Genomic DNA, 27,994 nt, shown 5'->3' with positions numbered 1-27,994 from the left:
CTGGGTTGAGGGCACATCCCCCTTAGGGGGTGTGCAGGAGGCAGCTGATCGATGATGTTTCTCTCTCATTGATGTTTCTAATTAACTATCCCTCTTCTTTCCTCTCTGTAAAAAAAATCAATAAAATATACTTTAAAAAAAGAGGGGGGAGGTTGGGGGCTAATGGGGGGATGAGACACATTTGTAATACCTTAACCAATAAAGAAATTAAAAAAAGAAAGAGTGAGCCCTGACAGCAGGCTGAAAGAACAGTATCCTGCCCCAGCCGGTTTGGCTCAGCGGATTGAGCCTGGGCCTGCGGACCTAAGGATCCCGGGTTCGATTCCTGTCAAGCGCGTGTACCTCAGTTGCAGGCTCCTCCCCAGCCTGAGCCCTGGTCAGGGCGCGTGCAGGAGGCGACCAATTGATGTGTTTTTCTCACATCGATGTTTCTCTCTGTCTTTCCCTCTCTCTTCCACTCTCTCTAAAAATCAGTGGAAAAATATCCTTGGGTGAGGATTTAAAAAAAACACACAAAACACAGCAGTATCCGGATACCCAGGCCTTTTAACCCTGTCGACACACATGTCCCACCCAGCCCCTTCTAGAAACTTCTAGAGCCATCACAGGACTGACCATCAGCCTTTTTACCCGAGGAGAACAAAGCCCTCAGTCCCCTCCCTTGCTTCCCCTTTGCTCACTCTGCTCCAACCCCGTGCACCTCCCTGCTGTTCCTCCGACCCCAGGGCCTTTACACTGACTGCTCTCTGCTCTCAACACTTCCCACATTCCCCCCTGACCACCTTATATAAAATTACAAGTCACCCCCACACTCTCCACCTCTCTCTCTTTCCTGGTGTCTTTTTTTTAATATGTTTTTTTAAAATGTATATTTTTTATTGATTTCAGAGAGGAAGGAAGAGGGAGAGAGAAACCTCAATGATGAGAGAGAATCATCGATCGGCTGCCTCCTGCCTGCGTGCCCCCCACTGGGGATCGAGCTCTAAACCCAGGCATGTGCCTGACTGGAATCAAACTGCTGACTTCTTGGTTCATGGGTCAGTGCTCAACCACTGAACCACACTGGCCGGGCCCTGCTTTATTGCTATACACGATCCCTTAATATTACTTATTTTCTTGCTTATGCACAAATGATATTATTTAGCATCTGTCTCCCCCAATAAGCTCCACTGGGAGAGGGAGTGGGGAATATTTATGTTCCTTGCTGTGTCCCCAACACTGGCACACAGTAGGTGCTCGATAAATAGTGGTCGCAGGAATGAATGAATGAATGACTGGACATAACATCCTTCATTCTTTAGGAAGGGCAGAGGGAGCCCATTCCCCACCAAGTTTTCCTCCATGGTGTTTGGAGACCCTGATTCACACCCTGTCTTCACACACTCCCAGGAGCCCAGAACTTTCTGGAAATGCCGCAGAGGATGGTGTAAGAGGAGAGAAGAACTGGGCAGTCTCCAGGATTAGGTGCTAATCAGTTAGCATTGCCCAAGAGGCAGATCAGAGTTCCCCCTCTCCCCCAGCCCCTGTCCTGCCCTTGCCACACCCATGTCACAAGGGTTTTACTCACTCCCTGGCAAGGCCATATCCCCAGGGAGGGACCCAGAGGAGAAGAGGAGGAAGGGGGCGGGGGAGGAGCTGGTCAAGGAGCTGCTGCTCCCAGAACCCCTTGCTTCTTCCCTGCAAAACTGACCTTAAAGAGAAGCGTAGAGGGAAGCCAAAAGAAAGGGGAGGTGACATGGTGACAAGGGGCAAGCCCCAGTCTGGAGCAGAGGACCTGGGCGTTGTCTCAGCTGTGGCTGACTCATGGCCACAGTGAGTCATCACCCCTCATTAGCCCCTCTGCCCTCCTGTGCTGTGCGGAACGGGGACTGTCGTTGGGGCCAGGCCTGCGCTATGGCCAAAGGGCTGAGGCCACCCAACTGTGACAGGCAGGTGGGCATCTGCCAAGCGTCTCAGGACTGGAGCGCAACATATTTCTCACAGAGACTCATACCAGTAATAATAGCAACAACCCTGATGCCGGCCAGGTTTTCAGACCTGACTGCGGAGGTGCCTTCCAAGCATTTCGCATGTTTTAGTTCATTGAATCCTCCCGGCCACCCCGTGGAGCAGGTCCTTTCTCCCCTATTTTGCAGATAAGGAAACTGGCAGGGAGAAGCAGCCACATAGTGACAAGTGGCAGAGTCAGGATTTGAACCCAGGCCCTGTTCTAACTCAGCACTGTCTGAGAGAAATGTCATGGATCACTTTAAATTTTCCAGCAGCTACATTTTTAAAAAGCACAAAGGAAAAAATAACTTTCATCTGAATATATTTTGTTAATCTAAATGATTAATAAATCCAAGCTATTTTCATTTCAACATGTGGTCAATATCAAAATTATGAATATGGTACTTCACTTTTTCTTCATACTAATCCTGGACATCCAATGTGTTTATCAATTTGGTCACTAAATCTTTATCAGAAATCCTTGATGTGTACTTTTGGAGTTCAGAAAGTTTATAGTAAAAAGTGTAGATTCACAAACCCGGGTTGTTTCATGTGTACTCAAAATTTGTCCAGTAAGTGACTTGAGTATTGGTTTTAAATTCTAAATGAACAAAAATGAAATAACATTGGTCCTCGATCACATTCTTTATTCTTCAAGTGTTCAATAGCCATAGTGGCCTTATTGGGCAGAGCAGGTCCAATCTGCTAAACCTTGCTATCTATATTAATAAAAGCATAATATGCTAATTAGGCCAGATGTCCTTCCGGACGACCTTCCAGACGAAGCCACGGCGGGCGGGGGGCCGAACCCCTTGCACGAATTTCATGCATCAGTCCTCTAGTTTCTAATAATAGCAAGTTCCAACTTTTTCTGAAAAGGACCAGATACTAAATATTTTCAGGGTCTCTGTTGCAACTGCTCAACTCTGCCATTGTATACAAAGCAGCCACAGACATTCCCTAAACAAATGGGTGTGGTCGTGTGCCAATAAAGCTTTATTTACAAAAACAAGCAGAGAGCCAGAATTGGCTGACAGACTGTAGCTTGTCAGTTATACACTAAACGCAGCAGTTATATTTATAGACGTTCAGTTGTGCCTTCTCTAAGTATTGAGTGGGCAGCTACTGTGTGGCAGGCATGGTGCCAGGCACTGGGGATACTGCACACAGTAGATCTTGCCGTGATGATTGTCCCTATTTTACAGATGAATCCTAGCTGGAGACTTTATTTATTTATTTTTAAATATGTCTTTATTGATTTTAGAGAGAGAGGGAGAGAAAATCAATCAGCTGCATCCTTCATGCCCTCTACTGGGGATCGAGCCCACAAGCTGGGCATATGCCCTGATGGGGAATTTAACCAGCAACGTTTTTTTTTTTTAAGGGGAGGATGTTGATTTTTATTTTTATTTTAATATATTTTAACATATTTTATTGATTTTTTACAGAGAGGAAGGGAGAGGGATAGAGAGTTAGAAACATCGATGAGAGAGAAACATTGATCAGCTGCCTCCTGCACGCTCCCCACTGGGGATGTACCCACAACCAAGGTACATGCCCTTGACCAGAATCGAACCTGGGACCCTTGAGTCTGCAGGCTGACGCTCTATCCATTGAGCCAAAACAGTTAGGGCCCAGCAACGTTTTTAGGTGCACGGGACGACACTAACCAACTGAGCCATACTGGCCAGGACATAGCTGGAGACTTTTTAGCTCTTCACCCCACACCTCTTCCTCTCTCTGGCTAGCTAAGCTCCTGAACTAATATAGATGAAGGGAAGGAGCAAAAGGCATTTTTGTTGCTTAACACAGAATAGACAATAAATGTATGTTGAGCCCTGGCTAGTTTTGCTCAGTGGTTAGGGCATTGGCCTGTGGACCAAAGGGTCTCAAGGTTCTATTCCCAGTCAAGAGCATGTACCTCAGTTGCGGGTTTGATCCCCCAGCCTAGGTCAGGGCCTGTGTGGGAGGCAACCAGTTGATGTTTCTCTCTCTCTCTCCTTTTCTCCCACTCTCTCAAAGAAAAATAAATGGGAAAAATATCCTTGGGTAAGGACTAAAAAAGTAATGATAATAAACAAATGTGTTGAATGCATACCACAATAAAGAAAATGTATGGTGCAATGTTTATAATATTGTCCCCTATCAGTATGTATAAATAATCCTTATTCATTTTCACAGTTACATAATATTCCATTATGCAAATGCATCAGACTCTATTAATCAATGCCCTCTTGATGGATTTTTTTTAAATGGATATTTTGGTTGTTTGTAATGTTTTGGTTGTTTCTAAACGTTCTGTGTGCATGGTTGTTTATTATATATATTTTGTATGCTTTTTATTGAGGTAGAATTAATTTACAATAATAATGCACGTCTTAGGTGTGTTCAATTTGATGAGTGTTGGCTGAGTAGCATTGTGTGGTCTGGATATACCAGTTTGCTTATCCATCCTGTTGTTGGATTTTTGAGTTCTTTCCAGTTGGGGACAATTGTGAATAGAGTTGTCATGAACATTCACGTCTTTTTGTGAACGTACACTTGCATTTCCCTTGGGTAAATACCCAGGAGTGAAATTGCGAAGTCATGTGGTGAATAAATGTTTAACTTCGTAAGAGACTGCCCAGTTTTCCGAAGTTTACCGAAGCGATGGGGCCATTTTGATTCCCACCAACAGTGGGTGAGAGTTCCAATTGCTCCGTAGCGTCCGACCACATCGGATGTTGTCTATCTTTTTATTTTAGTCATTCTAGTGCTTATCTCTCAGCGTTTTCATATGTCAGAAATGGTTCAGAGTAAATCAAGTAAAAATGAAAAACCAAACACACCTATACAAGTATGTCTGGGAAATGCTACAAACTCTGTTCCCTCCATGAGTGTAAAGGCTCTGATAAGTTCTGCACAGCTGTTTATTCGCGCAGTCTTCCCTCCCCGGCTTTGGCCACAGCGTCCCTCTGGGGTTGTGTTTCACACGTAAACATATTGGTGGGATCGATCATGGACGTTTGAAGTAGGCGGTTGTGTTTAGTCCGTGGGATAATGTGATGTCAGGGGCATCGAAAAGGCCTGCCCTCCCTCCAATGTCTATCCCTATCCTACTTGTTCAGACATTCTTCACTGGGGCTTAGGAAAGCCTTCTGAAGTCTATAATCATACAAATGTAAAGAATACAAACATCCCGGGAGGGGGAGCCGGAGGGCCTTAGCCCCCATGAAGATATAAATGAGAAATGCCACCTCCTTTTCTTCTGGCAGGTTTTCACAAGAGGAGGAGGAGGCATCCTATTTCAAGGGAACCTGGACTCCTCAGAGTCAGGAATGGGGTGAGGAGGAGGCAGAGAGAAGCCCAGAAGTCAGATTTCACCTACTTGGTACACCTGCCCAGGACGGGCCTGGCGCGGTGCCGCCACAGCGAAAGCTGAGTAAATATTATGACTGGATCGCCAAAGACCAGCCAAACCAAACAAACCCCTTAAAGATCCACCGCAGAGGGATTGCAAAGGAAACAGGCGAGATCCGGGAGCCAAGGACGAGGTAGCGATACCGGCATCCAGAGGGGACAGTTCCTGTAACGCAGGGTCTTCCCCCGGGCACTGCTGACACTGGGGTCCTGTCACTCTCTGTGGGGCTATCGTGGACACTGGGGGGTGCCAAGCAGCATCCCTGGCCCCTACCTACTCGATGCCAGGAATATTGTGACAACCATAGATGTCCCCAGACATTGCTCAGTGCCCCTCCCCGGGGGGAGGGGGGAGGGCAACTGCTGCAATGTAACTCATTGTTGGATACAAGAAACACATCATGTGCGGCACATAGTAGGTCCTCATTAAATTTTTGTTGCATGAGTAAATAATGACCGATGCATTGAGAAATATACACCAGGATGTAAATTTCTTGGGAATAAGGAGGGTTTTTTAGCTACCGCTGTAAACCTAGCTCTTAGCATCATGCCTGGCATACAGAAGTCTTGATTTAGCCGTGTATTCACTAAGTTCCCAACAGCTTCTTTTTATTTATTTTTTTAAGAATCTCTGCCTTTAAAAATTTTTTTATTGATTTTATAGAGAGAGGTAGAGAGAGAGAGAGAGAGAGAGAGAGGGAGAAACATTGATGAGAGTCATCAATTGGCTGCCCTCTGAATGCCTCCTACCAGGGATCCAGCCCATCACCTGGGTATGTGCCCTGACTGGGAATCGAACCAGCAACCTCTTGGTGCATGGGACGAAGCTAAGCCAACTGAGCCACACCGGCCGGCCGGGCATCAATAGCTTCTTGCTATGTTTAGTATAAGCCAAACGCCTGCCTCAGCCTCAAGAGCCCTGCTCCTGTGCCCTCCCTGTCCTTACTGCCTCCCTCTCTCCCTCTTCCTCACTCTGCTGCAGGCACCCCAGCCCCTCACCTTCCTCCACCGGCCAGCACAGCCCTCCCAGGGCCTCTGTTTATGCTATTGTTTTGGCCTGAAACACCCTTCCCCGAGGTCTCCCATGGCTGCCTCTGTCTCATCATTCAGGGCTGTACTTAAACGTCACCTTCTAAAAGGGGCTTTTTCTAGTCCTCAGGGGACCTTTATCATGGTTTCGCTTAGTTTCTCAGTAGTACTTAACCCAGTTATCTGTTTACTGGTTTATTTATTCGTTTATGGTCTAGCTCATTCACTGCCTCACCCCTAGGGCCTAAATGGTGGTTGACACATAGGAGGAGCTCAGTGAGGAAGAGTTGATTGAGCACCTACTGTATGCCAGGCATTTCCTGGACACTGAGGACCTAGCAGTGACTCTATTCTAGCCCCGCCCTTCCATTCTGGGCGCAGTGGGGAGGGGAGAACTGAGGGAAGACACCAAGCAAGTTAATACACAAGAACATTTTAAATAATGAGTTCAGTGAAAACAAGGATCTGATAAAGATACATGGGGAGGGGTCTTCTCTCTGCTGGGGTCAAAGATGGGCTGATTCACAAATATCAAACACTCACGAATAAGTGGGCACAGTGACGGAGTCAGGGGTGGAGGAAAGGGGAGTTCCAGATAGAGGGAACTGCACATGCAAAAGCCCTGAGGTGGAAACAAGTTGGGCTCCGTTAAAAAAAATAGTTTGGCTCAGTAAATAGTTGTTGAATAAATTAACTAGAGAAGATCCTAGAAGGAATTGGTTACAGGGCTCAGCCCTGGAGGGCCTGGAGGGTGGTAGGAGGTTGCCAGCTGTGATGAGGGAAGGGCGCGCCTGCAGAGAGAATGGCTTCGGCAAAGGTCGGGGTGGTCCTCCTGTTTGGTTCTGTCCCAGGAGCGGACTGGACCGGCCAGGAGCCCTGGACTCTCCTTTATCCCGACGTCTAGGACTCTGATAAGAAACAGTCCCCAAAAGTAGGGAAGAGGTCATGGCAGAGCAGAGGCACCCCAGACTTCGGCCTTTGCCCCTTGCCTGCAGGAAAAGCACAAAACATCAAGATAACGGGTCTTCTCTCCCCTCCCCCCAGCCTGCCCTGGTATCACTGGCCCTTTACCCTGTCCATCTTGCCTGTCCCCCAATCAGCAGCCGGGGGTGGGCTGGGAGCACCCCAGGACTATTTCAGCATCTTTGGGGGGTGGGGAGACAGATCCACAGACAGGAACAAGACTCGGGGTGAGCCTCCACGGATCAGAGCCACGGAAAGTAGCTGGAGGCAGAGCTGGCCGGGCTCATGAATGGAGATTTACCTGCTGGAAAGGTGAGCCCTGCCTGGGTCCGAAGGTGGAGGGAAGGTGGTCTCTGCCAGGAAACGCTCCCCAAGCTCCCAGCGTTGGAAGGATCCCCCATACATGGCACAGGTGGGAGACAGGCCCAGAGAGAGAACGCAGTGACCAAAGCCATGCCTCCCTTCCAGGCCTGCTCTCTGATTTCCCCCAGACCCCCACCTCCCAGGAGGGGCGACCTGGGCAGGCGGGGAATGAGGGCCGATTCTACCCGCCTCCAGGGAGTGACCAGGCTGATTATCCCTGTGGGTATATCTGCTAGCACTTTCTAAAGAAACTGGCTGCCCCCCCCTTACCACCCCCCAAACTCTGGGTCAGCCCCTCAGCACTGATTTGGAGGTGGAAGCCAGGCCTAGGGATTGAGTGGAGATTGAACTTGAGCTGGGCAGGCCCGGGGTGGTATGCAGATGGGAGATGGGGAGGGGAGGGGCTGTGTGACCCTCATGCCTGTCCGTCCTTCCCCAGATGGCTTCCTCCACCTGCCTGGTGGGCCCCATCGACAGCCTGGAGCTCCTGGACCTCCTGTTTGATCGACAGGATGGAATCCTGAGACATGAAGATCTGGGCGAGGACTGGGGCCACGCTGGAGACCAGGTGAGGCCCCCCCTGCAGACAGAACTTCCCTCAGCCCGGTAGCATTTCCGGCTCACGGGGTGTGATTTCAGCAAAGCACACTGTTGCATTGAACCCCTCAGCTCCCCCAGGGGGCGGGCAGCATCGGTGCCCGAGAAGTGATGAATCCGAGGTCCAGTCACTTGTCTGGGTCACACAGCCGTTTGGGTCCAAACTCAAACTCAGGGCTCGTGCCTTGAGCAGGCTGGATGGTGTTCTCGCGGTACCTGACTGTGTTCGAGCCCCACAAGCCTTCATTCTGGTCGAAAGGACAAGGGAGGCCCAGAGAGGGTCGGGGGCTTGCCCACAGTCACACAGCTCTCCAGAGCAAAGCGCAGACCTCCTCACTCCCGCCCCTCCTCCCAGCAGGTCCTGCCAGCCCCGGACTCTGAGGAATTTCTCAATTGTATCTTGGGTTCTGGAGACTCGGTGCCAAGCTCTCCTCTCTGGTCTCCTGCGGACAGTGACAGCGGCATCTCTGAAGATCTGCCCTCCGACCCCCAGGACACCCCTCCACACAATGTGCCCGCCGCCGCCCCGGCCGGCTGCCATTTCTCGGAGTCTGGCAAGGGGCTCTGCCCCTCCTACCTTCCTGTCCCCCACAGCCCCAACAGGCCTCTTGGGCCAGCGGCCCAAGTGCTCGAGGCCTCCGTGGCTATAGACCTGGGTGAGTTCTGTGTCTTTTCTCACTGCCCTTACCTCATTACACACATACCCACCCTTTGAGATGGATGCTCTCATGGGCCCATTTTCCAGATGGTGAAACTGAGTTCCCATGAGGTTAAGCAACAAAGTCCCAGAGCTGGGATGCACCCCCGACAGGCTGGCCGTGGCACCAGGTGTCGTGCCACCAACCTTGTCTTTGTACCTCCCAGGCCTGGGTCATAGTAGATGCTCCGTGTCAGTGAGAGAGGTCCTGGATCCCAGTGGCGAAGGCCTCCTCTTGGGGGAGGCCTTATGCAGAAGACACCCCAGCAGGGCATCCTTTGTCCTCTGAGCCTTGCAGTGGAGTGGGAGCTCTTGTGAGTCCCCTCGGAGAGCTGAAGAAATTGAGGCTCAGAGAGGTTTAGTTACTTACCCAAGGGCACATGTTTCACGCCGTGAGAATGAGACTCTAAGGTTTATGCTCTGAAGAGCAGGCACAGGTGGGAGGGAACCAGAGGTGAGTCAGACCTGGTCCCTGCCCCAAAGGCAGATAAAGCCTGGTTGGCTGCAAATCTGGTCGAGAATCCTGGGCGATAAGAGCCTCTCTCTCCTGATTGGCTCTACCCCCAGCTCTTGAGAGGGTCCCTCGACTATGTCCTGATGGATTTGGGTTTCTACCTTCCAGAGAGGGGAGACTGAGGCACCAGCCGGGTCTGTCCCCTGCACCCCAGGCCTCGGGGCCCCAAGTTGTACCAAAAATCCTCAGCACATTGCAGCCAATCCTGGAAGCCTTGGTGGAGGAGGCAGGTAGAAGCTGGGAGGTCAGAGCCCCCCACCTGACACTCTCCCTGTCTTTGCCCCCATCTGCCCCGGTTAGAAATGTGGAACCCGGGCCTCTACCCCGAGGAGCAGGCTGAGCTGGCAGTGTCGCCCCCAAGCTGCAACCTCACCGTGAAAGACCTCCTCCTCTCCGGCAGTGGAGACCTGGTGAGCAGCCCTACCCCCCGCTCCCAAGCATCAGAGCTGGGAGGGCCGCTGGGGTGCACGGAGCCCCAACACCCTCATTTCAGACACTGAAAAACTGAGTCACAGACAAAGGCTGGATTCGTCCAGGGTCACATCCAAATCAAGTCTGTGGGTCCCAGTCCTGAGTTCTCTATCTCCTGAGCTATAGTGGTAGTGAAAAAATAAAAATAAAAAATCTAAAACTTACTGAGCACCTACGACAGGCCAGGCACTCTCCTACGTGCTTTAAATGTATAATATTTTAATTCACAATAACCCTGAAGATTGGGGATCATATTATATATTTTTAAAAATAGTTTTTATTGATTTCAGAGAGGAAGGGAGAGGGAGAAAGAGTTGAGAATCATCTATCGGCTGCCTTCTGCACTCCCCTTACTGGGGATCGAGCCTGAAACCCAGGCCTGTGCTCTGACCAGGAATCAAACGGTGACCTCCTGGTTTATAGGTTGACGCTCAACCACTGACCTACCCTGGCCAGGCAGGGACTCATATTATCTTAATTTTACATCTAAAGAAATGGGCATAGAGAAGTTCATTTGCCTGTAGCCACCCAGCTGCTGCAGGCTCTATCCCTGGTGTGGCCTGTGGGGCCCATTGCATGCTGACTGAGGGCTTCAAGTACCTCCAAACCAGATCTAACAACCCAATTAGTGCCTTCATTCCTCAAGGCCCAGAGAGCTTAAATCCAAGTGACACAGCAAACAAGTAGCCCAATAGGATTTGAACTCCAGTTTGTCTGATACCAAAAGTCATCCTGACAAGCTCTAGGCTAGACCAAAATGCCCCTCCCAACTTGAAAGATGTGGGTGAGCACCAGCCGTGTGCTCAGCCTCTGGGGAATCTCATGAAAGTGTACCAACAAGGGAGAGAGGCTGGAGGGTCACTGCAGGTCCTGGAGGGCATCCTAGAGGAGGGGGAACCCTAGCGGCCTTGAAGGATAGGAAAGGAGAATGATTGTGTTGGAAATGCTAGCTGGGTTTGGTAAATGCACCAAGTTCAGTATCATTGTTCTTCATGTCAACAACCTTAAGATGTGGGAGACCTTATCCCCATTTCACTGATGAGCACACTGAGGCTTGGACCCTGGAGAGAAAATGGTTGGACTAGTCAATGAACTGGAGTTCTAGGTAGTGGAGTTTGACCCAAAGAATGACAGACTGACCCCCAAGCTCCACCTTTATGCCTGAGTCTCCCGTTCCTTAGAAATGTGACATTGCTAAGACTTGGACATTCTGATGACAAGATTCTTTCATTTTTAATGTTTATCTTGAATAATTTAAATTTAATCGAAACTATTCTGAATAGGGAAGTGCATTCACACAGCCCAAGTTCCAACGGAACAAATGCGTAGATTGGGAGACCCACCTTCTCACCCCAGTTACCCAGGCACCCAGCTCCCCACACAGGTTCAATTTTTTTCCAAAGAGATACCTTAAAAAAAAAGTTTAACATAAAAAGTAGTGGGCCACATGCAACAATGTTTTGCCACCCACCCCCCCTTTTTTAAGTTGACAGTTTATTATGGAGATTGCTCCATAGCATGACATGGAGAGCCGTCTCTTTTCAGGGTTGTGTAAAACTCCATTGTGCAAATGGGTCGTGCCTTATTTGCTGGATATTTTTATTGCTTCCAATCCTTTGCCATTGCAGACAGTGTTACAATGAGTGTGCACAGCCCAGAATGGTGCCTGGAATGTAGTAGGTGCCTCTAAACGGCTGTCTCATGTCTTTGTTAAGTGAATGAAAGTCCTGTGTGCCCCTGCTTTTGCATATGTGGGAGGGTATCTGTAAGATCAATTCTTGGAAGTGGAGTTGCTGGGTCAAAGGGCTGTGTGCCGGCCAGTGGGGACTCTACAGCAGAGGGATTGATTGTTGCTCAAGTCTGATGCCTCTTTCATTTCCCAAAGGCTGTCCCTCTCTCCGCCCTCAACGCAATTCCCTTGGTTTTTCCATAGCAACAGCATGCCTTGGCCGCCCCCCACCTGCTGAGACCTGGGACTGGGCACTGCCAGGAACTAGTGCTGACCGAGGACGAGAAGAAACTGTTGGCCAAAGAAGGCATCTCACTGCCCACCCAGCTGCCCCTCACCAAGGTGAGTTGGTGAGACCCTTGGCTGAGTCCCCTTTCCTGCCGCCAGCTGCCCGTGAGTCTCACCTATAGGCCTCCCACACTAAAACGGTTGGGCGTGTCTACCACCGGAGTAAAAAAGTCATCCACAGAGCCAACTTAGTGGGACCTCTCGCTCGCCACAGTTCTCACTCAGCCCTTTCACGTAATGTCAAACACCCGAGTTTGCCCTTCCAATTGGAAGACATTAGTGTTGGCATCAGCTGGCCCCATGAAAAGCACTGGTCTCAGATATGACCAGAAGGTGGCGCAACCGCACCATACACAGAGTTTGGGAGCAAGTTACTAACTGGGAATAGGAGCTGGATAGATTCCAGGGCCCAGGACTCTCCTAGAGACTCTGCAAGAATTTAGGGGGTGGAAAGCTGGACTTGAAATCATCAGGAATCTGCCCCCACGTCCCCGGGCCTGGGAGGGCTCCCCTGGGAAGAGAATGGGTGAAATTGTGGGGTCCAGACAGCAGAGTAGACCCTCTAGCTTGACTCAGCCTGTTCCCCATGTCACCTGGCAGTATGAGGAGCGAGTCCTGAAAAAAATCCGCCGGAAAATCCGGAACAAACAGTCAGCCCAAGAAAGCCGTAAAAAGAAGAAGGAATATATTGATGGCCTGGAGACTCGGTAAGGCTGGGTTCTGGGCACACTTGGGGGAAACTGAGGCCCAGAGAAAGGGATGCAATGGGCCTAAGATACAGTTTTTAAGGCCTGACAAAATTAGGGTCGTCTTCCCTTTCCAGGGGAGACCTTTTTTCATGTAAGTTGCAAGGATGGGATATGCCTAGAGCTGGCTCAGGGCAAGGGTTTCAGGGTCCCTTTGTCCCCAGAATATGTGGTACCAAGAGAGAGGGAGGTATTACCCATCTTGTCTGGCTCCATGCCAGAACATGGGATATGGGGTGCGTACATCCCTGGTTGAGATCACTGGTCCCAGAGCTGCTGTGACGGCCGAGGATGACTTTATGGACTGTTACAGGTCTATTTGGGTCTCCTACTTACTCCTGGGTCCGTTTTGGGATGTTATATTTTTCTGTGAAGATGCTGATTTCAAATTTATTAAGATAAAATGGCTTCTAGTTCTCTCCTATTATTTTAAAATGTTTTTATTGATTTTAGAGGGAGAGGGACAGAGAGAGAAACATAAATGAGAGAGAAACATCAACATCGATTGGCTGCCTCCTGCACGCCCCCCGCTGGGAATTGAGTCTGAAATCTGGGCCTGTTGCCCTGGCCAGGAATCAAACTGTGACCTCCTGGTTCATGGGTCGATGCTCAACCACTGAGCAACACTGGCCGGGTTATAATTCTGCCCTTCTTAATAATTCATTTATTTGTGCCTTCTCTTTTTTTATCTTTTTGATCAATCTTGTTAGAAGTTTGTGTATCTTATTATTCTTTGCAAAGAATGGATTTCTGGCTTTCCCTCCCATCCAGTTGTATTTTTCTTTTCCCGTTCTTTCATCTCTACTGTAAGCTTTGTCATGTCCTTCTTAGACTGGCTTTTTGTGTGTGTGTGTGGGGGGAGGGTGGTGGTGGATTTTATGCTGCTGTTTAGCTCATTGAGCTGAATGAAGCCTGTAATTTCCCTCTCAGCACCACCTTAGCTGGGTCTCACACATTTTGATTGGACTACTGTCATTGCCATGTGGACCCTAGGTGTTCTCTAATTCTTCTTTATCTCGTGAGTTATTTAGAAAGAGGACCTTTCAGAGAGGGAGTTTCTTCTCTTCCCTGGTTGTGATGTGAGGACTGACACATCCTCCTGCTGTGATCTGAGGATTTAGACTCCACATCTGAGTGGTCTGGGCCACGACCACATTCACAGATGGATGCAGAGGGAAAGGTGTTCCATCAGAACCCTAGATGGAACAACAGTCATCGTCTTGTTCCTCAAATGCAGTCTGCCAAGCCCCGACTCAACTGTGCTTCATGCCGTCCTCCCAGCCCCTCTGTGAACTAAGTACCTGTAACCCAACTTTACAAAGGAGGGCCTGAGGTCCGGTCAGAGAGCCGAGGGGCTCAAGGTCGCAGGGACGGTGAGCGGTGTCACTTGGTTCTCCTTGGATGCCCAGAATCCCTGCTATTTCATCCTCTGGAAGCATCACTGCCTGACTTCGGCATCCATTCCAATCAGGGGGGCTCAGACTTGAATGAAGGCCCCACACCGATGCAGAGATGGGGCCTAGAAACCTGGCAGACATGGGTTCCCTCCTGGCCCTCGGACTTGCCAGGGTGACTTGGAATAAGTGACTTCCCCTCTGGCCTCGGGTTCCCTGCCTGTGAAGTGGAGCCTCATGGGACGAGGCGATGGGACCCTTGGTGGCAGGCGCACCCTGAGTGTCACTGCGACATTGTCCCCGCAGGATGTCGGCCTGCACTGCCCAGAACCAGGAGCTTCAGAGGAAGGTCTTGCATCTCGAGAAGCAGAACCAGTGAGTCTTGGTCCAGCCGGGGCAGAGGACAGGGGGAACCGGCCCCCAGATCCTTTGCAGGAGAGGTGAACATTGTGGGGGAGGGGGGCAACTTCTGTGATGGCAGGGCAGGGGCGTGGGGAGGGGGGTAAGGATTCCACCTAGAAAGGAGGCAGGCTGCATAGCAGAGGAGATTTGGATCTGGGGTCTTAAAGGATGTATAAGAGTTCATGGGGGAAGCTACTCTCTGTAGAGGAAATGGCATATGAATGGCCTGAGGCTAGGAGCATGGTGTATGGGAGAACTATACATAAGTCCACCTAAGGGGTGCACCCACTTAGTCAGTTTATTTGGCATCTGTTCTGCATCAGACAGTTCTGGGCACTGGGACCACAAATGAACAAAGACACAGTCCCTCCCCTTAAAGAACTCACAGTCTAGTGGGAGACATACTCAAGAAAAACAAAAATACATAAAAGATCACACAAATAGTGATAGCTCTCAGGAAGAAAAACAAAGTAGGGTGAAGGGCTATTTTATATTGATTTGAGAGAAACATTGATTTGTTGTTCCGCTTACTTATGCATTCATTGGTTGATTCTTTTTAAAAAAATATATTTTTATTGATTTCAGAGAGAAAGGGAGAGATAGAAACATATATAAGAGAGAGAATCTTTGATCGGCTTCCTCCTGCACGCCCCCTACTGGGGATTGAGCCCGCAACCGGGCCCTTGATTGGAATTGAACCTGGGACCCTTCAGTTCACAGGCCGATGCTCTATCCACTGAGCCAAACTGGCTAGGGCCTTTGGTTGATTCTTGTATGTGCTCTGACCAGGGATCAAACCCACAACCTTGGAAAATCGGGACGGTGTACTAACCAACTTTGTTACCCAGCCGGGGCTGCGGGGCTATTTCAGATAGGAAGGTCAGATACAGTGTTATTTGAGATGAGGCCTAATGGGATGAGAAAAAAAACCAGCTGCCAAGAGACCTGGGGGAACAGTGTGCTTAGAGGGAATAGCCTGTGCAAAGGTCCTGGGGCCAGCATGCTGGAGGCATGGTGAGGAGGCCAGTGTGGCTGGAGCAGAGTGAATGAGGACGAGGGAGGGAACAGGGGCAAGTTGTGCAGGGCTTCAGCTGCAGAGAGGACTTGAGGGAGGTGGGAGCCCTGAGAGGGTTGGGAGTTGTTTTACATTTGGAAAGTGTCCCTGGTTGCTGAGTGGGGTCAGGAGAGGCAGGGGGGCAGGAGGGAGGTAGAGCTGAGCTTGGGTTGGCGTCCAGGTGAGCGATCCTGGAGGCCTGGATGGGGTGGCAGAGAAGTGGGTGGGATGCCATTGGAGATTTACCAAAGCAAATCTGGGACTTGTAAGAGCAGCGGGGCTTGAGGGGTGGACAGAATCCAGACATCCGCCATGCTGGGGAACCCAAGAAATGGACAGAGAGCCAGGTTAAGGCCTGTAGGGCTCAGCCAAGGCCGCTCGTTCCACTAAGGTCCCTGTTGGAGCAGCTGAAGAAACTCCAGGCCATTGTAGTCCAGTCCACCAGCAAGTCAGCCCAGGCAGGCACCTGCATAGCGGTGAGTCCTAGCCCCTGCTCTGATGGCCCCAGGATAAAGGGGTTCCCCCGCCTTGACAGGCTGGCCTGTGGGAGGGGGAAAGGTGTGAGTAGCATGGCCCTGGCCCCAGTTCAAGCAAAATCCAGTCTTCTGGGCCTCAGTTTCCCTGCCCAAAAGATGGGTGTGCTTGTAGAGATGGTGGAGGGATGGGGTGACCCCACCCCCATCTCTGGCAGGTCCTGCTGCTCTCTTTTGCCCTCATCGTCCTCCCCTCCATCAGCCCTTTTGCCCTCAACAAAGCCGAGAGCCCTGGAGACTTCACACCGGTGCGAGGTAGGTGGGCCAGAATCCCTTCGGGGTCCCCTCTGGGCTGCATCATGGACATCCCCATGGCTCCTCACGTCCCAGTACTGGGCCTCTGGGGGAGGGGGGAGGGGCCCCCCATGCAGCTGCTCCCTGAAGCTGGGAGGTAAGGAAAGAAGGAGCACCAGTCTCCCCACCCCATCCCTCATGAACCCCCAACCCTCGCTCAGTCTTCTCCAGAACTTTGCACAACGACGCCGCTTCCCGCGTGGCCCCCGACACCACGCCAGGTTCCGAGGCCCCAGGACCTCAGGCCGAGGCTGGCGCGCCTCAGGGAGGGTCTCCACGCAGCCCCAGGGTGCACTGGAAATCCCAGGACATGCTGGCTCTGGAAAACTCGACGGAGGAGCTGAACAAGTCGACCCTGGTCCAGGGCAACTGGGCAGAGGAGCGGAGCCAGGCCACCCTGCTGGACTGGGCCTCATCTGAGCCGGCACTCAGCCCAGGTCTGGTGGGGCTGGAGGCGGTGGGGGAGGAGCTGTGAGTGCCACCCGGATGTGACTCTGGCCCCTCTGCTCAGGGGCCCTGTGGTGGGCGCTGCCGGGGAGGCAGGGGTTGGAGGTGAGAGAGGCCCCTGTGGAGATGCCAGGATGGAGATGCACAAACTCACAGCTACATACCCAGGGACCCAGACACAGGAGCAGAAACTGATGCTCAGACCCAGGGCAACCCAGAGGCCACAAAGCCTGAGAAATACACAGACCCAGGCACAGATGGACCAGCAGATCCACAGTGATCCACAGACCCTGACAGACATAAACACACAACGTGCCTCAACAGTTGCGCTGCCTGGGGACTCCTCCCCTCCCTCACACACAGGGAGGAGGAAGTGACTGAGACTGCGGAGGGCCTGGCCCCTAAGCCGTGGCTGGGCTCTGAACTTGGGATGGCCATGGCCACCCCCCACCTTCTCCGACTGCCGTGATCCTTAATAAAATATTGTGACAGAACACGGCTGGTGTGGGAGTGTAACTGGGTAAAGGCTGGAGTATGGGGCTCCCCAACCCCCAGAGGTGGGGCTGGGCGGGCCTGGGATGGGGGAGTCAGGTGGGGGGATCGCAGGCCCCCAGGCTGGAGAGGCGGCCCGAGGCGCCAGGCATGACTTCAGCACCGTGGAGAGCGGCCGCCGACGGAGCGCGAGGTCCTGGTGTCTCTGGCGGCCTCCAGGAGCATCCGCCTTCCTTCCGAGGGGGCCGGGCTGCCCACCCTGCTCGCCTCACCCATGAAGAGGCTGAGGGCCTGTCTAAGGTTACCGCTGGGTTGGGTTGGGTTGGGACCCAGTTTCACCTGAGCTCTTAGGGGTCACCCCCGCCCTGCCCCTTTGCGCAGGTGTCCCAGGGCTGCAATCGCAGCCAAAGGATCTTTCCTTGCGTGGCTCACAGCCTAGCAGAGGGCAAATATTAAAAACCATGCAGACAGGTACACAATTACGAACTGAAAGTTTAAGGAGCGCCAGCAGCTATTGCCCTGCGTCTGGGCTGCATGGAAGCCCAGGCTGACTCCTGGGGGCGGAGGGAGCCACACATTCCTTCCCAGGGCCCAGGACCTGGTGCAGGCTGTGGGTGTTACACAGACCCAGATGCAAGAAATAATGCTTTTATTGCACTGAAGACTTTTCTGGAAGCCTGGAGGGAGCCGGGTGGGCCCCTTTCTCCCTTCAGTCCAAGGCAGTGCCACACTCTACTGCCTGTCCCACCAGGAAGTTTGGCTCTGAAATGGAGGGTATGCCCCTCCCCCTCTGGAGGGACTGTGAAGGCCGTTTGGGGGAGGCAGGGGTTGGGGGTGTGAGGGCCCAGGGAGCAGAGGGAGTTAATTTCTGTTTAGGCTGGAAACTGAGGGAGGGCGTGGCCACACCTCCCCCAGAAAACGTCCTGCGCCTGAGTCGTGGGCTGGAGCAGAGAAGGTACTGCGGTGTCAGCTCCAAGGTCAGGGTCCAGGGCAGGGTGGCTCCTCCCCAGGCCCCTGGAGCTAAAGGAAGCCCCAGTGGAGGGGAGTTTGCCCTGGGCCTGCAGCACAGCTCTCACTGCCCTGAGATCTCCTGCCCCAGGACAGAGGCAAGTCACAAAGTGAGCCGGTAAGAAAAAGACAAACACGGTTTCTACAAAAAGTCCGCCCGCCCGGGCCCCCGGGTCAGCTGGGAAGCAGCTCGGTCTTCACCCTTTTAGGGGTCCTGCGGGGGGCAGGACTGTCCAGCTGCTCCCTCTTGGGGCCGACGGGCCCGGAACCATTGTGCTGAGCGGGGGGTTCGGTTGTGGGCTCTGCGGGCGGGGCAGGGGCGTCAGCGCCCTCTCCACCACGCGGGGCCCGTCCCAGGCGGGGATCTCCAGGCCCAGGTGTTTCATGAGCCGGGTCATGACCTCGTCTACGTAGCCGTGGATGCGGAGGTCAGCCTGGCGGTCCTGCTGGGGCAAGGACATGTGAGCGGAGGCAGAGGGCCATCGGGACCTGGGCTGGGGGAAAGGTCAGGGGCGGGCTCAACACATACGTGCTTGGTGGGCTGGAGGTTGACGATGACCAGCCTGCCTCCGCGGCGCTTGGTGGCCAGCGGCAGGTTCCCGCTGGGCCGGATTTGGAGGGAGGTGCCTAGTGTGACAGACAGGTCCGCGATCCTGGGGCCGGGAGGCGGGGTTAGGCTGACCTCTCTACAGTTTCTGCAGCCCTTCCTCCTGCCTCACCCTTGGGGGTGGGGGTCTCAAACTCTCCCGCAACATGCCCAGGTGCACCCCGGGAGGCCCAGCTTCCCTGAATCCTGCCCCTGTCGCTTCCCTCCCACTGTTGGCGGAGGGGAGTTGCTGATGTGGGCCGGAGCTCCACACTTGGACTCCTGGGTTGAATCCTGGCTGGGTAGCACTGGACAGAGGAGTCACCTTGCTAAAATCTCAGTTTCCCTGCCTGTGAAATGGGCCCGCTGTAGAACCCCCTGGGCTGTGGTGAGTACCCTGTCTGTGAAGCCCCTGGCCCAGGGTCAGGTATGTAAGAGGGCTAGTACCTAGCAGCTGCCATTATTAGGGGAAATCAATGCCCAAATAGGGTTCAAGCCGCCTTCTCCAGGGAGCCTCTCCTGACTCCACCTCTGAGCTGGAGCTTGCCCTGTGCTGAAGCTGGTTGTGCTTTTGCCCCTCTCCCTGCCTGCCCGACCCTGGGCTCATCTGGGGTCTGACCTGCTGGCTTCATCAGCAAGAGTGAGGTCCCGTTCGGGCAGAGCATCCTCCCAGTCCAGGATGGTGTCTCTCAGCTCCCCCCTGCGATGGTGAGGGTTAGGGGAGTCAGTATGGAGACCTGCCGCCTCCCCGGGAACCCAAGGCATGGGCAGGGGTCACTCACCTGCAGGCCCGCAGGCCCCTTGCCTTGGCCATGGTGCAGAGCCGGCCAGTGGCTTTGAGGCCCATGGTGCCCACCACAGTGTCCCGGACATATTGCCTACATTGGAGAAGGAAAGAGGGATGGTGGGGCCCGGTCAAGCCCACCACCTTCCCACCTTAGGGCCCACCCAGTGGGAAGTAGGGGCTACATGACTAGAATCTAAGCACAGGGAAACATCCAACACGCCCAGAATGGGGGGAGGGGGGACGGGGAGGGAGCCTTCCATGAAACAGCTGCTTCGCAACATCAACAGCATGGCAAACAGAGAAAGGCCAAGAACTGTTCTAGACAAAGGAGACTAAAGAGAAGTGACAGTGACAGGCAAAGTGTGACCTGGCTTGGATCTTGGACGAGGAGAAAAATAGCAACAATGGGAGCACGGGGAATATTAATTGGAGACAGAATCATCGTGTTACGTGGTTTTTACATTTCCCAACTTTAACAACTTCACTGTGGCTGGGGAAGAGAATACTGAAGCTTGAGGGAGATAAATGTCTTAAGGGTTTTGGGGCAAAGGTTAAGAAAGCCTGCCACTTATTCTTGAACAGCACAGCAAACCCTGGTAACAGAGAGAAGGGAAGACAAATTGTGGCAAAACAGTAATATTGGGGAATCTATTCAGGGGTCAGCAAACTATGGCCCCAGGGATCAAATCTGGCCCTCCTGTTACGTTTTTATAAATAAAGTTTTATTGGCACAGGCCATGCCGATTCCTTTATGTGTCATTTATGGTGGCGTTTGCACTACAACAGTGGAGCCAATGGTCATGAGAAAAACAGTCTGGCCCACAAAGCTGAAAATATTTACCATCTGGTCCTTTACAGGATGTTTAACTTCTGGTCTAGGTTAAGTATGAGTTCATCATACATTCTTGTGAGTTTCCCATTGGTGTGAACATCTTTCAAATATGGAGGAAAATTTTTTTATAACAAATGTAAGTGTGGGAAGGGGGGGGGGTCTCAATTGTGCCCCAGTCCCCAAGAGCCCACCTACAGGAGATGGGCAGGGTCACGCTCCTGCCACTGACACCCACAGTTATCCATATCTGTGAGGCTCCCCCACAGAGCAAGACACGCCCAGAGCCCACCTATTCCAGGAAGGGCTCTGGCTCAGTCTTCTAGGACCCGGGGTCACACCCGTCAACCCACAACCTGTTATGGGTTGAACTGTGTGCCCCATATGATATGCAGGAGTCCTGATCTGGCACTTTAGAATGTGACCGTATTTGGAAAGAGGGTGGCTGCAGAGGCCATGAGTTAAGATGAGGTCACAGTGGAGTAGTGTGGCCCTGGTCCCACACTGGTATCCTTGTAAGAAAGGAGACACAGAGGAGACGGGCATGTGACAACAGAGGCAGAGGCTGGAGTGATGCATCTACAGCCACGGGACGCCCAGAAGGTCAGAAACCACCAGAAGCCGGAGCGGTCGGAAGGATCCCCCTCTTGTTTCAGAGGGAGCATGGCCCTGCCAACAACTGGATTTTGGACTTCTAGCTTCCGGAACCGCGAGGACACACATTTCTGTTGTGTTAAACCACTTGGTTTGTGATTACGTGTGGCAGCCACAGAAAATGAGTACACCTCCCCAGGAGGAAGATGTGTCCTGCTGCCCCACACCCCCAGGGTCACACCCCAGTCCTGTCCCCCCACCTGGGTCTCTTGGTCTCAGATTCAACTCATAAGGCCCTTTTGCAGAGCCCAACCTGGAAGGAACAAAAAACGGGCCTGGGTCACCATACCCTGCGTGCCCCCACGCCCGTGACACTCACGTCTTACACTTGACACATTCTTCTACAAACATGTTCCCATGAAGCTCTGCCAGCTTGTCCCTGTGGGAGGAGAAGACGTTTGGTGGGCCGTGGGCTCCCTGAATCCTGAGGCTTCGGGTCTGGTGCCCAGTCCTCCTCCTCCAGGAAGCCTTACCTAAACCCTCATCCACAGGATCCATGGACTCCCTCCTCTGGTTTCTCCAGGTGTGCAACCCCGGGCAGCTGGCCCAACCTCTCGGAGCCCAAGGAACCCACAGCTGACCCCACGTCCATACCTGGGCAGCCCATTCTATTAACAAAATCCACCCATCAGCATGGTGGAACCTCCCAATGTCACCAGGTCTGAAGGATGGGAATTCTAATTCCCAGTTTGCAAAGGAAGAAATGGAGGTGACAGGTGGTTCTGGAACATGTGCTTTGACACAGAGGAATATGAAATCAACTCCTAGCACTGTTGCCGCCCTGCTGTGTGACCTTGGGCAGGTCACCTAACCTCTCTGTGCCTGAATCCCCATCTGTGAAATAGGATGACCATGTCCAACTCTTAGGATGTTTGAGGGAACAATTATTAGGCCTGGAAGGCTCTTTCCTATGGCTCCATCTGTCACCTCCTTCATGTCCCTACTCAAATGTCATAGCCACCCTGACCTCCCTATTAAAAGCTGCAACTCCCCACACAGTCCTCTCTGCACAACCCTCTTTTTCTTCTGTGGCCATGATCACTGTCGGACATAGAATTTAATAGGCTTATTTATCTTGTTTGCTGTCTGTTTCCTTCCCACTATAGCATAAGCCAGGAGGGCAGGGCTTTCTGGGTCTGGTATGCTATGTCCTGCCTCTAGAACTGATATGGTATGCAGTAGGTGCTCAATAAATAGTTGTTGAGTGTGGCCCATTTTGCTACCTGTACCCAGGGGGTGCTGGGGGATTGGTGTCTCCCCAGTTTGCGCACAGAGACTAGTGTCACTGAGCAGTGAGCGGTGGGTGCTGGGAGTGGCCTGGGTGGAGGCGAGGGGACTGACCGAAAATCCATCAGTCAGGAAACTGAAGGCACTGAAATCCCCAGATACACTCCTGTCCCCTCCCCAGCGACTCCCTCTATCTCTGGGTGGCTTTGTCACATCCACCTACACACCCCAGCTCAACGCTGCCCGGGTGTAGGGACCTGGACTTCTGTGTTTTTTTAGAAGCCCTAAACACCCGTGCCATAGGACTGTATTTGCTATACGTTTGCTTTTATTTCTAGAAACGTCTCCACGGGCCATAAGGGCTAGGTCTGCAGCCACCTACCTAGTGAATTACTCTGCTTGGAGGGACAATAAGGTGCCCAGCAGTAACAGCTCGAATAGGGCCCCAGGGTCACCCAGCCAGGAAGGCTGGGGTCTTCCTTTCTCAGGTATTTACATGTTGAAATGGATGAAGGCCCAGAACTTGGAGACATTTCTAGGTCAGAAGAGCTGTCTGACTCCTGGAGAAATTTTATTTGTGCCTGAGGCCTGGAGTTAGGACTCGGCCCATTTCAGAAATGCAGAGGACGGCTGCCTCAGTCTCCTCTGCAAGCAGAGACAAGTCCTTTCCCTCCCCGCTTGCCTGGAGGGCCTGGCTACTTGTCTGAACTAACTGGGGCTCTCGTTGTCCCCAAGGGTAAGATCAGGGAAAGTGGGTAGGGAGGGCGACACACTTGGCATTAAGGAATCAACCTTTCTGCCCAAAACCAATGTTCACATTCAGAGTAAAAGTTATAAAGACGAATATTAAAATGCAACTGCAAATCCTAGACCCTGACCACCCTCCTCCCCACCTCAAGGGAGATTGCAGACACCCTGGGACCCAAAAAAGGGGGACCGAATTCTTGAGATGTGCCCAGGAAGCACTGACAATGACAGCTCTGGTTGGAGAAGTCCTATCGGTGTCAAGTGCTGTCCCCTGTGGCCTTGATGAACCGCCACATCGCCCTCCCAAGGGAGGGGCTGCCACCAACCTCTATTCTGCAAATAAGGAAACGGAAGTCCAGAGAGAGGGAGCGGGTGTTACCTAGGAAAGCCAGAGCGCACGTGCAGCCCATCCACGTTCTGGCTGACCAGGAAGCGGAGAAGGCCCACGCGCTCCAGCTGCACTAGCGCCATGTGCGTCTGTGTGGGCCGTGCGCTCTCGAAGGTGGTGTCGAACTTGGGAGCCAGGCCTCGCTCCTCCATCGTCCAGACGCCATGGGGGCCTCTGAAGGTGGCATGTGGGAGAGATGCAAACAAAGAGTTTAGGGATCAGAACAAGGGGGGACATAAAAAGAGATAGACAGCCTGGCCGGTGTGGCTCAGTAGTGAGCGTTAACCCATGAACTAGGACAGTGATGGCGAACCTATGACACACGTGTCAGAGGTGACACACGAACTCATTTTTTTGGTTGATTTTTCTTTGTTAAATGGCATTTAAATATATAAAATAAATATCAAAAATAATAAGTCTTTGTTTTACTAGGGTTGCAAATATCAAAAAATTTCTATATGTGACATGGCACCAGAGTTAAGTTAGGGTTTTTCAAAATGCTGACACACCGAGCTCAAAAGGTTCACCGTCACTGAACTAGGAGGTGGCAGTTTGATAGTCAGGGCACATGCCTAGGTTGCAGGCTCAATCCCCAGTAAGGGATGTACAGGAGGGAGCCAATCAATGATTCTTTCTCATCACTGATGTTGCTACCTCTTTCTCTCTCCTCCTTCCTCTCTCTGAAATCAACCTTTTAAAAAAAGAGAGACAGGCAGCCCTGGCTGGGTGGCTTAGTTGGTTGGAGCATCTTCCCGTACACTAAATGGTTGTAGGTTTGATTCCTGGTCAGGGCACATACCTAGGTTGTGGGTTCAATCCCCATTCAGGGAGCATACGGGAGGCAACTGATCAATGTTTTTCTTTCTCTAAGAATCAATACAAACATATCCTCCAGTGAGGATTTTTTTTAAAGAGACAGAGAACTGAAGATAGACAAACAGAAAGACAGAGAGAGAGAATGAGACAAAGGGGGAAAGAGGGGGAAAGAGAGATTGAGAGGGAGGAAGCGGAGGAAAAAGAGAGAATAGTGTACACCAAGGGCAAAAAGTAATTATTCAATTCAACCAAGTTACTGCCGCTGCACTGAGCCTGGCCCTGTACCGGGTGATGCTGGGGACCTAGCGGAACCAGCCCTGCCCCAGGAGTCCTTGATCTTGTCAGGGGAAACACTGTGGGCGCAGACCCTCAGCCCTGAGGGCTGGGCTGGCCGGTGGAGGCAGTGAGGGCGGTGTGAGGACTGTGGAAAGGCTTCCTGGAGGAGGCTGAGCTGTCCCTTACACTGTAAGAGGGAAGGCAGGGCAGTTCAGGCAGAAGGATAAGCAAAGGCCTGGGGTGCTGGCAACAGCCTGTGCGTTTGGGGAAATGCAAGTGGTCTGGGGGCTACAACGGGAGCGGGAGGTTGAGGAGATAGCCTAGGGCTGGGTGGGAAGGACTTGGAACTCTCCTGTGGCGCGATGGGGAGCCATGGCAGGTTATGGAGGAGGCGGGGGTGGGGGGGGAGGCGAGGAATTCATGCCTTAGAATTCTAACATTCCTCCAAGGAACCTGCTCTTCTGCAACTGGGGGCCCAGGAACCTGAAAAACAGTATAAATGCAATAGGCCTGCCTTTGGGGCAGGGTTGCGAACTCAGCAACTACAGGAGCAATTCGGGGGCCGCCAGGTTGAGAACCTTGCTTTTCAGCTACAAAATTCTTGTCACACAGGCTGCCTGGAGTGTGGGTGGTTTATCAGATTTCACACCCTCAGTTATGGGCGAGGAAACTGAGGTCCAAATGGGTAAGCCCCTTGCCCGGTACCAGGTCTGATAGAAAAATATTTGCGAGAGTGGAGCTAACTGACCCTGAAATGACTCTCCCTGTTTTCTGGGTAATAGTGCCCTGATCTTTAGCTATGCACAGTGAGCCCCGCATCCCTTGTAGCTAGGAATGGACAGGTGTCCAAGTTTTGGGGTGAGTGAAATGCTGGGTGTGATTTAAAGGGACAAGTCTGAAGGGAGGGGTCTTTCCCATCCCAAATACCCAGGGGGTGGAGGATCACGACTCAGCAAGGGGAAGGCAGCAGGGTGGATTCCGATGCCGGGGTATCTGTGGCTCACAGGGAAGCCCACAGCAGCTAGCAGGTCCTGCCTAGACTGCCCTCCACACCGACAGACCTGAAGTCGGGGATGCCCGAGGCGGTACTGATGCCAGCGCCCGTGTGGAACACCACATGGGAGGACTGCCAAACCAGCTGTGCCAGCTCCCACACCTTCCGCTCCAACTCCTCAGGGGGGTCGAAGATCTGTTGTGCGAGAGAGCAAAGGGCAGTGATGTGATCAGAGCCTGTCCCACAGTTGCAAGGCCGCTAGCCACACACCGAGCTGCGCCTGCTTCGACAGGAGTGAATCCGAAAAGGCAGCTGGTCATCATATCCCTGCTCTGCCCACAGCCCCCCGGGGCTCCCACCTTCCTCGGGCCAAAGCCCAAGTCCTCCCTGTGGCCCCAAATACTCTTTTCCCAGCCTCCCTCACCTCCTTTAGGTCTTGGTTCAGAAGAACCTCATTTATACACCTAGGTTCACGGTAGCATTACTTACAACAGCTAAAACATAGAAGCAACCCAAGTATCCGTTGATGAATGAATGGACAAACATAATTCTGACCCACGCTACAAGGTGAATGAACCTTGAGGACATTGCTTTGAGTGAAAGAAGCCAGACACAAAAGGACAAATACTGCCCCAGCTGTGCTCAGTGGTTAGAGCGCCGGCCACAGACTGAAGGGTCTCAGCTTGGATTCCGATTAAAGGCTCGTACCTCGGTTGCAGGCTCGATCCCAGGCCCCAGTCAGGGCACCTGCAGGAGGCAAACAATCTATGTGTCTCTCTCACATCGATGTTTCTCTCTCTGTCTCTCCCCATCCCTTCCACTCTCTCTAAAAATCAGTGGGAAGAAAAATCCTCGGGTGAGGTTAACAAACACAAAGGACAGCCCTAGCCAGTCTGGTTCAGTGGATAGGGCGTCGGCCTGCGAATCAAAGGGTCCCGGGTTCGATTCCGGTCAAGGGCACGTACCTCGGCTGCAGGCTCCTCCCTGGCCCAGGCCCTGGTCAGGGCTCGTGCAGGAGGCAACCAATTGATGTGTTTCTCTCACATCGATGTTTCTGTCCTTCCCTCTCTCTTCCACTCTCTCTAAAAATCAATGGAAAAATATCCTCGGGTGAGGATTAAAAGAAAAAAAAAAGGACAAATACTGTGTGATTCCACTTTATGAAGTTCCTAACGGAATCAAATCCATAGAAACAGGAAGTAGATGATGGGTGCCAGGGGCTGGGGGAGGGGGATCGGGAGTTACGGGTTTAATGAGGTCAGAGTTTCAGTTTGGGAAGATGACAAAGGTCTGGAGGTGTGTGGTGGAGATGGCTGTGCAACATGGATATACTTATGCCATTAACTGTAAGTGCACAGCAGGATGATAAGTGTTATGAAAGGTGCACTCCGCCATAACAGAAAACACTGAAAAAGCCACCTCAGGGATCCTCCCGGTCACCTGGCTTCATGCAGCCCCAGCGCTCATCACCCGCCAGCTTCCTTTCCTCCCAGGCCCTCTCCTTAGCTCACTTCCTATATTTACTTGCTGCTTCTCTCTTTCCCCCCTGGAATGAGGGGGTTTTGTCTGTCTTGTCCCCTGCTGTGGCCCCAGGACCTAGAAAGTGTCTGGTGCACAGTAGGTGCTCAATAAACAGTTGAGGAATGGAGCCAACACAGGCAGGCGAGGAACCGGGCTTCCAGAGGGATTCGCACCATCTGAGAGCTCCTTGCCTGTGTGTCTGACTCAGAACGAACCGAGCAGCTTTTATGGGATGAGGGCAATCCCCGTCCAACCCCCCAAGTTCACAGAAGGAGAGACTCCTCTTCAGAATGGAGGTGACAAGCCCGAGGTCTCAGGATGCAGAGGGGACTTCTCCCGGAGTAGCTGGAGGGAACATCCATCCATCCGAGGTTCCCGCCCAGCTCACAACCTGCTTCCATCGCCCACAGGACACAGCCAACTCCCCAGGCTGGCACGGGGGGGTGGGGGGCTGGCAAAGGGGGCTAGCATGGGGGGCTGTCCTCGCCTGCCTCTAGCTTACTTTGTCCCCGAGCGCATTTATCCCGCCCCCGCCTTGGCCCCTGCAGCGCCTTCCGCCGAGAACTACATCCCGGGTTCCCCCATCAGAACTTCGGGACTTGGCCACGCGGGCCCTTCCCTTCGGACCAGCCCCGCCGGTCCGGGCTGGGCATCTTCGCGCCCCCGGGCGCGCTGGGGGGCGTCACTTCCCACCCATCCTCAGGGGGAAGTCCCTCCCATTGTCTAGCTTCGGTGCCTCCTGAGAGTCCCTGCCCCGCTG

General features: G+C 52.5%; 2 protein-coding genes and 1 long non-coding RNA gene across 6 annotated transcripts in view; 2 read left to right on the top strand and 1 right to left on the bottom strand.

The window, feature by feature from the left end:
* Positions 1–5,859, top strand: part of LOC107183915 — a 6,169-nt gene extending 310 nt beyond the window's left edge. The window contains exons 2-3 of the long non-coding RNA XR_001514740.1: positions 1,302–1,426; positions 5,244–5,859. This is a non-coding gene — a long non-coding RNA (uncharacterized LOC107183915). The remainder of the gene's footprint in view (positions 1–1,301; positions 1,427–5,243) is intronic.
* Positions 5,860–7,581: 1,722 nt separating this feature from the next.
* Positions 7,582–17,403, top strand: CREB3L3 (cAMP responsive element binding protein 3-like 3). 4 transcript variants are annotated; one of them, XM_006754055.2, is made up of 10 exons: positions 7,582–7,692; positions 8,183–8,311; positions 8,699–8,996; positions 9,852–9,961; positions 11,956–12,093; positions 12,640–12,746; positions 14,486–14,554; positions 16,027–16,111; positions 16,327–16,423; positions 16,624–17,403. In XM_006754055.2, exons 1-10 carry the CDS (start codon positions 7,666–7,668, stop codon positions 16,935–16,937), a joined length of 1,374 nt encoding a protein of 457 aa, XP_006754118.1. In that variant the 5' UTR covers positions 7,582–7,665; the 3' UTR covers positions 16,938–17,403. The 4 variants fall into 4 exon arrangements, with proteins under 4 accessions (XP_006754118.1, XP_006754117.1, XP_006754119.1 ...); XM_006754054.2 differs by having other exon boundaries at positions 8,696–8,996; XM_006754056.2 differs by lacking the exon at positions 7,582–7,692 and having other exon boundaries at positions 8,197–8,282.
* A 630-nt stretch (positions 17,404–18,033) lies between these two features.
* Positions 18,034–27,635, bottom strand: SIRT6 (sirtuin 6). Its single transcript, XM_006754113.2, has 9 exons — positions 27,626–27,635; positions 26,422–26,450; positions 25,781–25,908; positions 23,619–23,801; positions 21,585–21,644; positions 19,778–19,873; positions 19,615–19,695; positions 18,939–19,062; positions 18,034–18,852 (listed from the first exon to the last, which is right to left on the bottom strand). The coding sequence occupies exons 1-9, from the start codon at positions 27,633–27,635 to the stop codon at positions 18,607–18,609; spliced, it is 957 nt and encodes a 318-aa protein (XP_006754176.1). The 3' UTR covers positions 18,034–18,606.
* Positions 27,636–27,994: the final 359 nt, after the last annotated feature.

Source organism: Myotis davidii, unplaced genomic scaffold (genome assembly GCF_000327345.1).
Source record: "Myotis davidii unplaced genomic scaffold, ASM32734v1 scaffold551, whole genome shotgun sequence".
Classification (NCBI taxonomy): domain Eukaryota; kingdom Metazoa; phylum Chordata; class Mammalia; order Chiroptera; family Vespertilionidae; genus Myotis; species Myotis davidii.
Note: the sequence above shows the minus strand (reverse complement) of the source record. Positions and strands in the feature narration are given on the sequence as shown.

Coding starts and splice junctions, on each gene's coding strand:
- CREB3L3 (XM_006754054.2), top strand. CDS start 7,666: ATGAATGGAGATTTACCTGCTGGAAAG. Junction 8,312..8,695: donor GGGGCCACGCTGGAGACCAG/GTGAGGCCCCCC, acceptor CCCTCCTCCCAG/CAGGTCCTGCCAGCCCCGGA. Junction 12,747..14,485: donor ATTGATGGCCTGGAGACTCG/GTAAGGCTGGGT, acceptor TTGTCCCCGCAG/GATGTCGGCCTGCACTGCCC.
- SIRT6 (XM_006754113.2), bottom strand. Junction 21,645..23,618: donor GTGCGCTCTGGCTTTCCTAG/GTAACACCCGCT, acceptor CTCCTCCCACAG/GGACAAGCTGGCAGAGCTTC. Junction 18,853..18,938: donor ACCTCCAGCCCACCAAGCAC/GTATGTGTTGAG, acceptor TTGCCCCAGCAG/GACCGCCAGGCTGACCTCCG.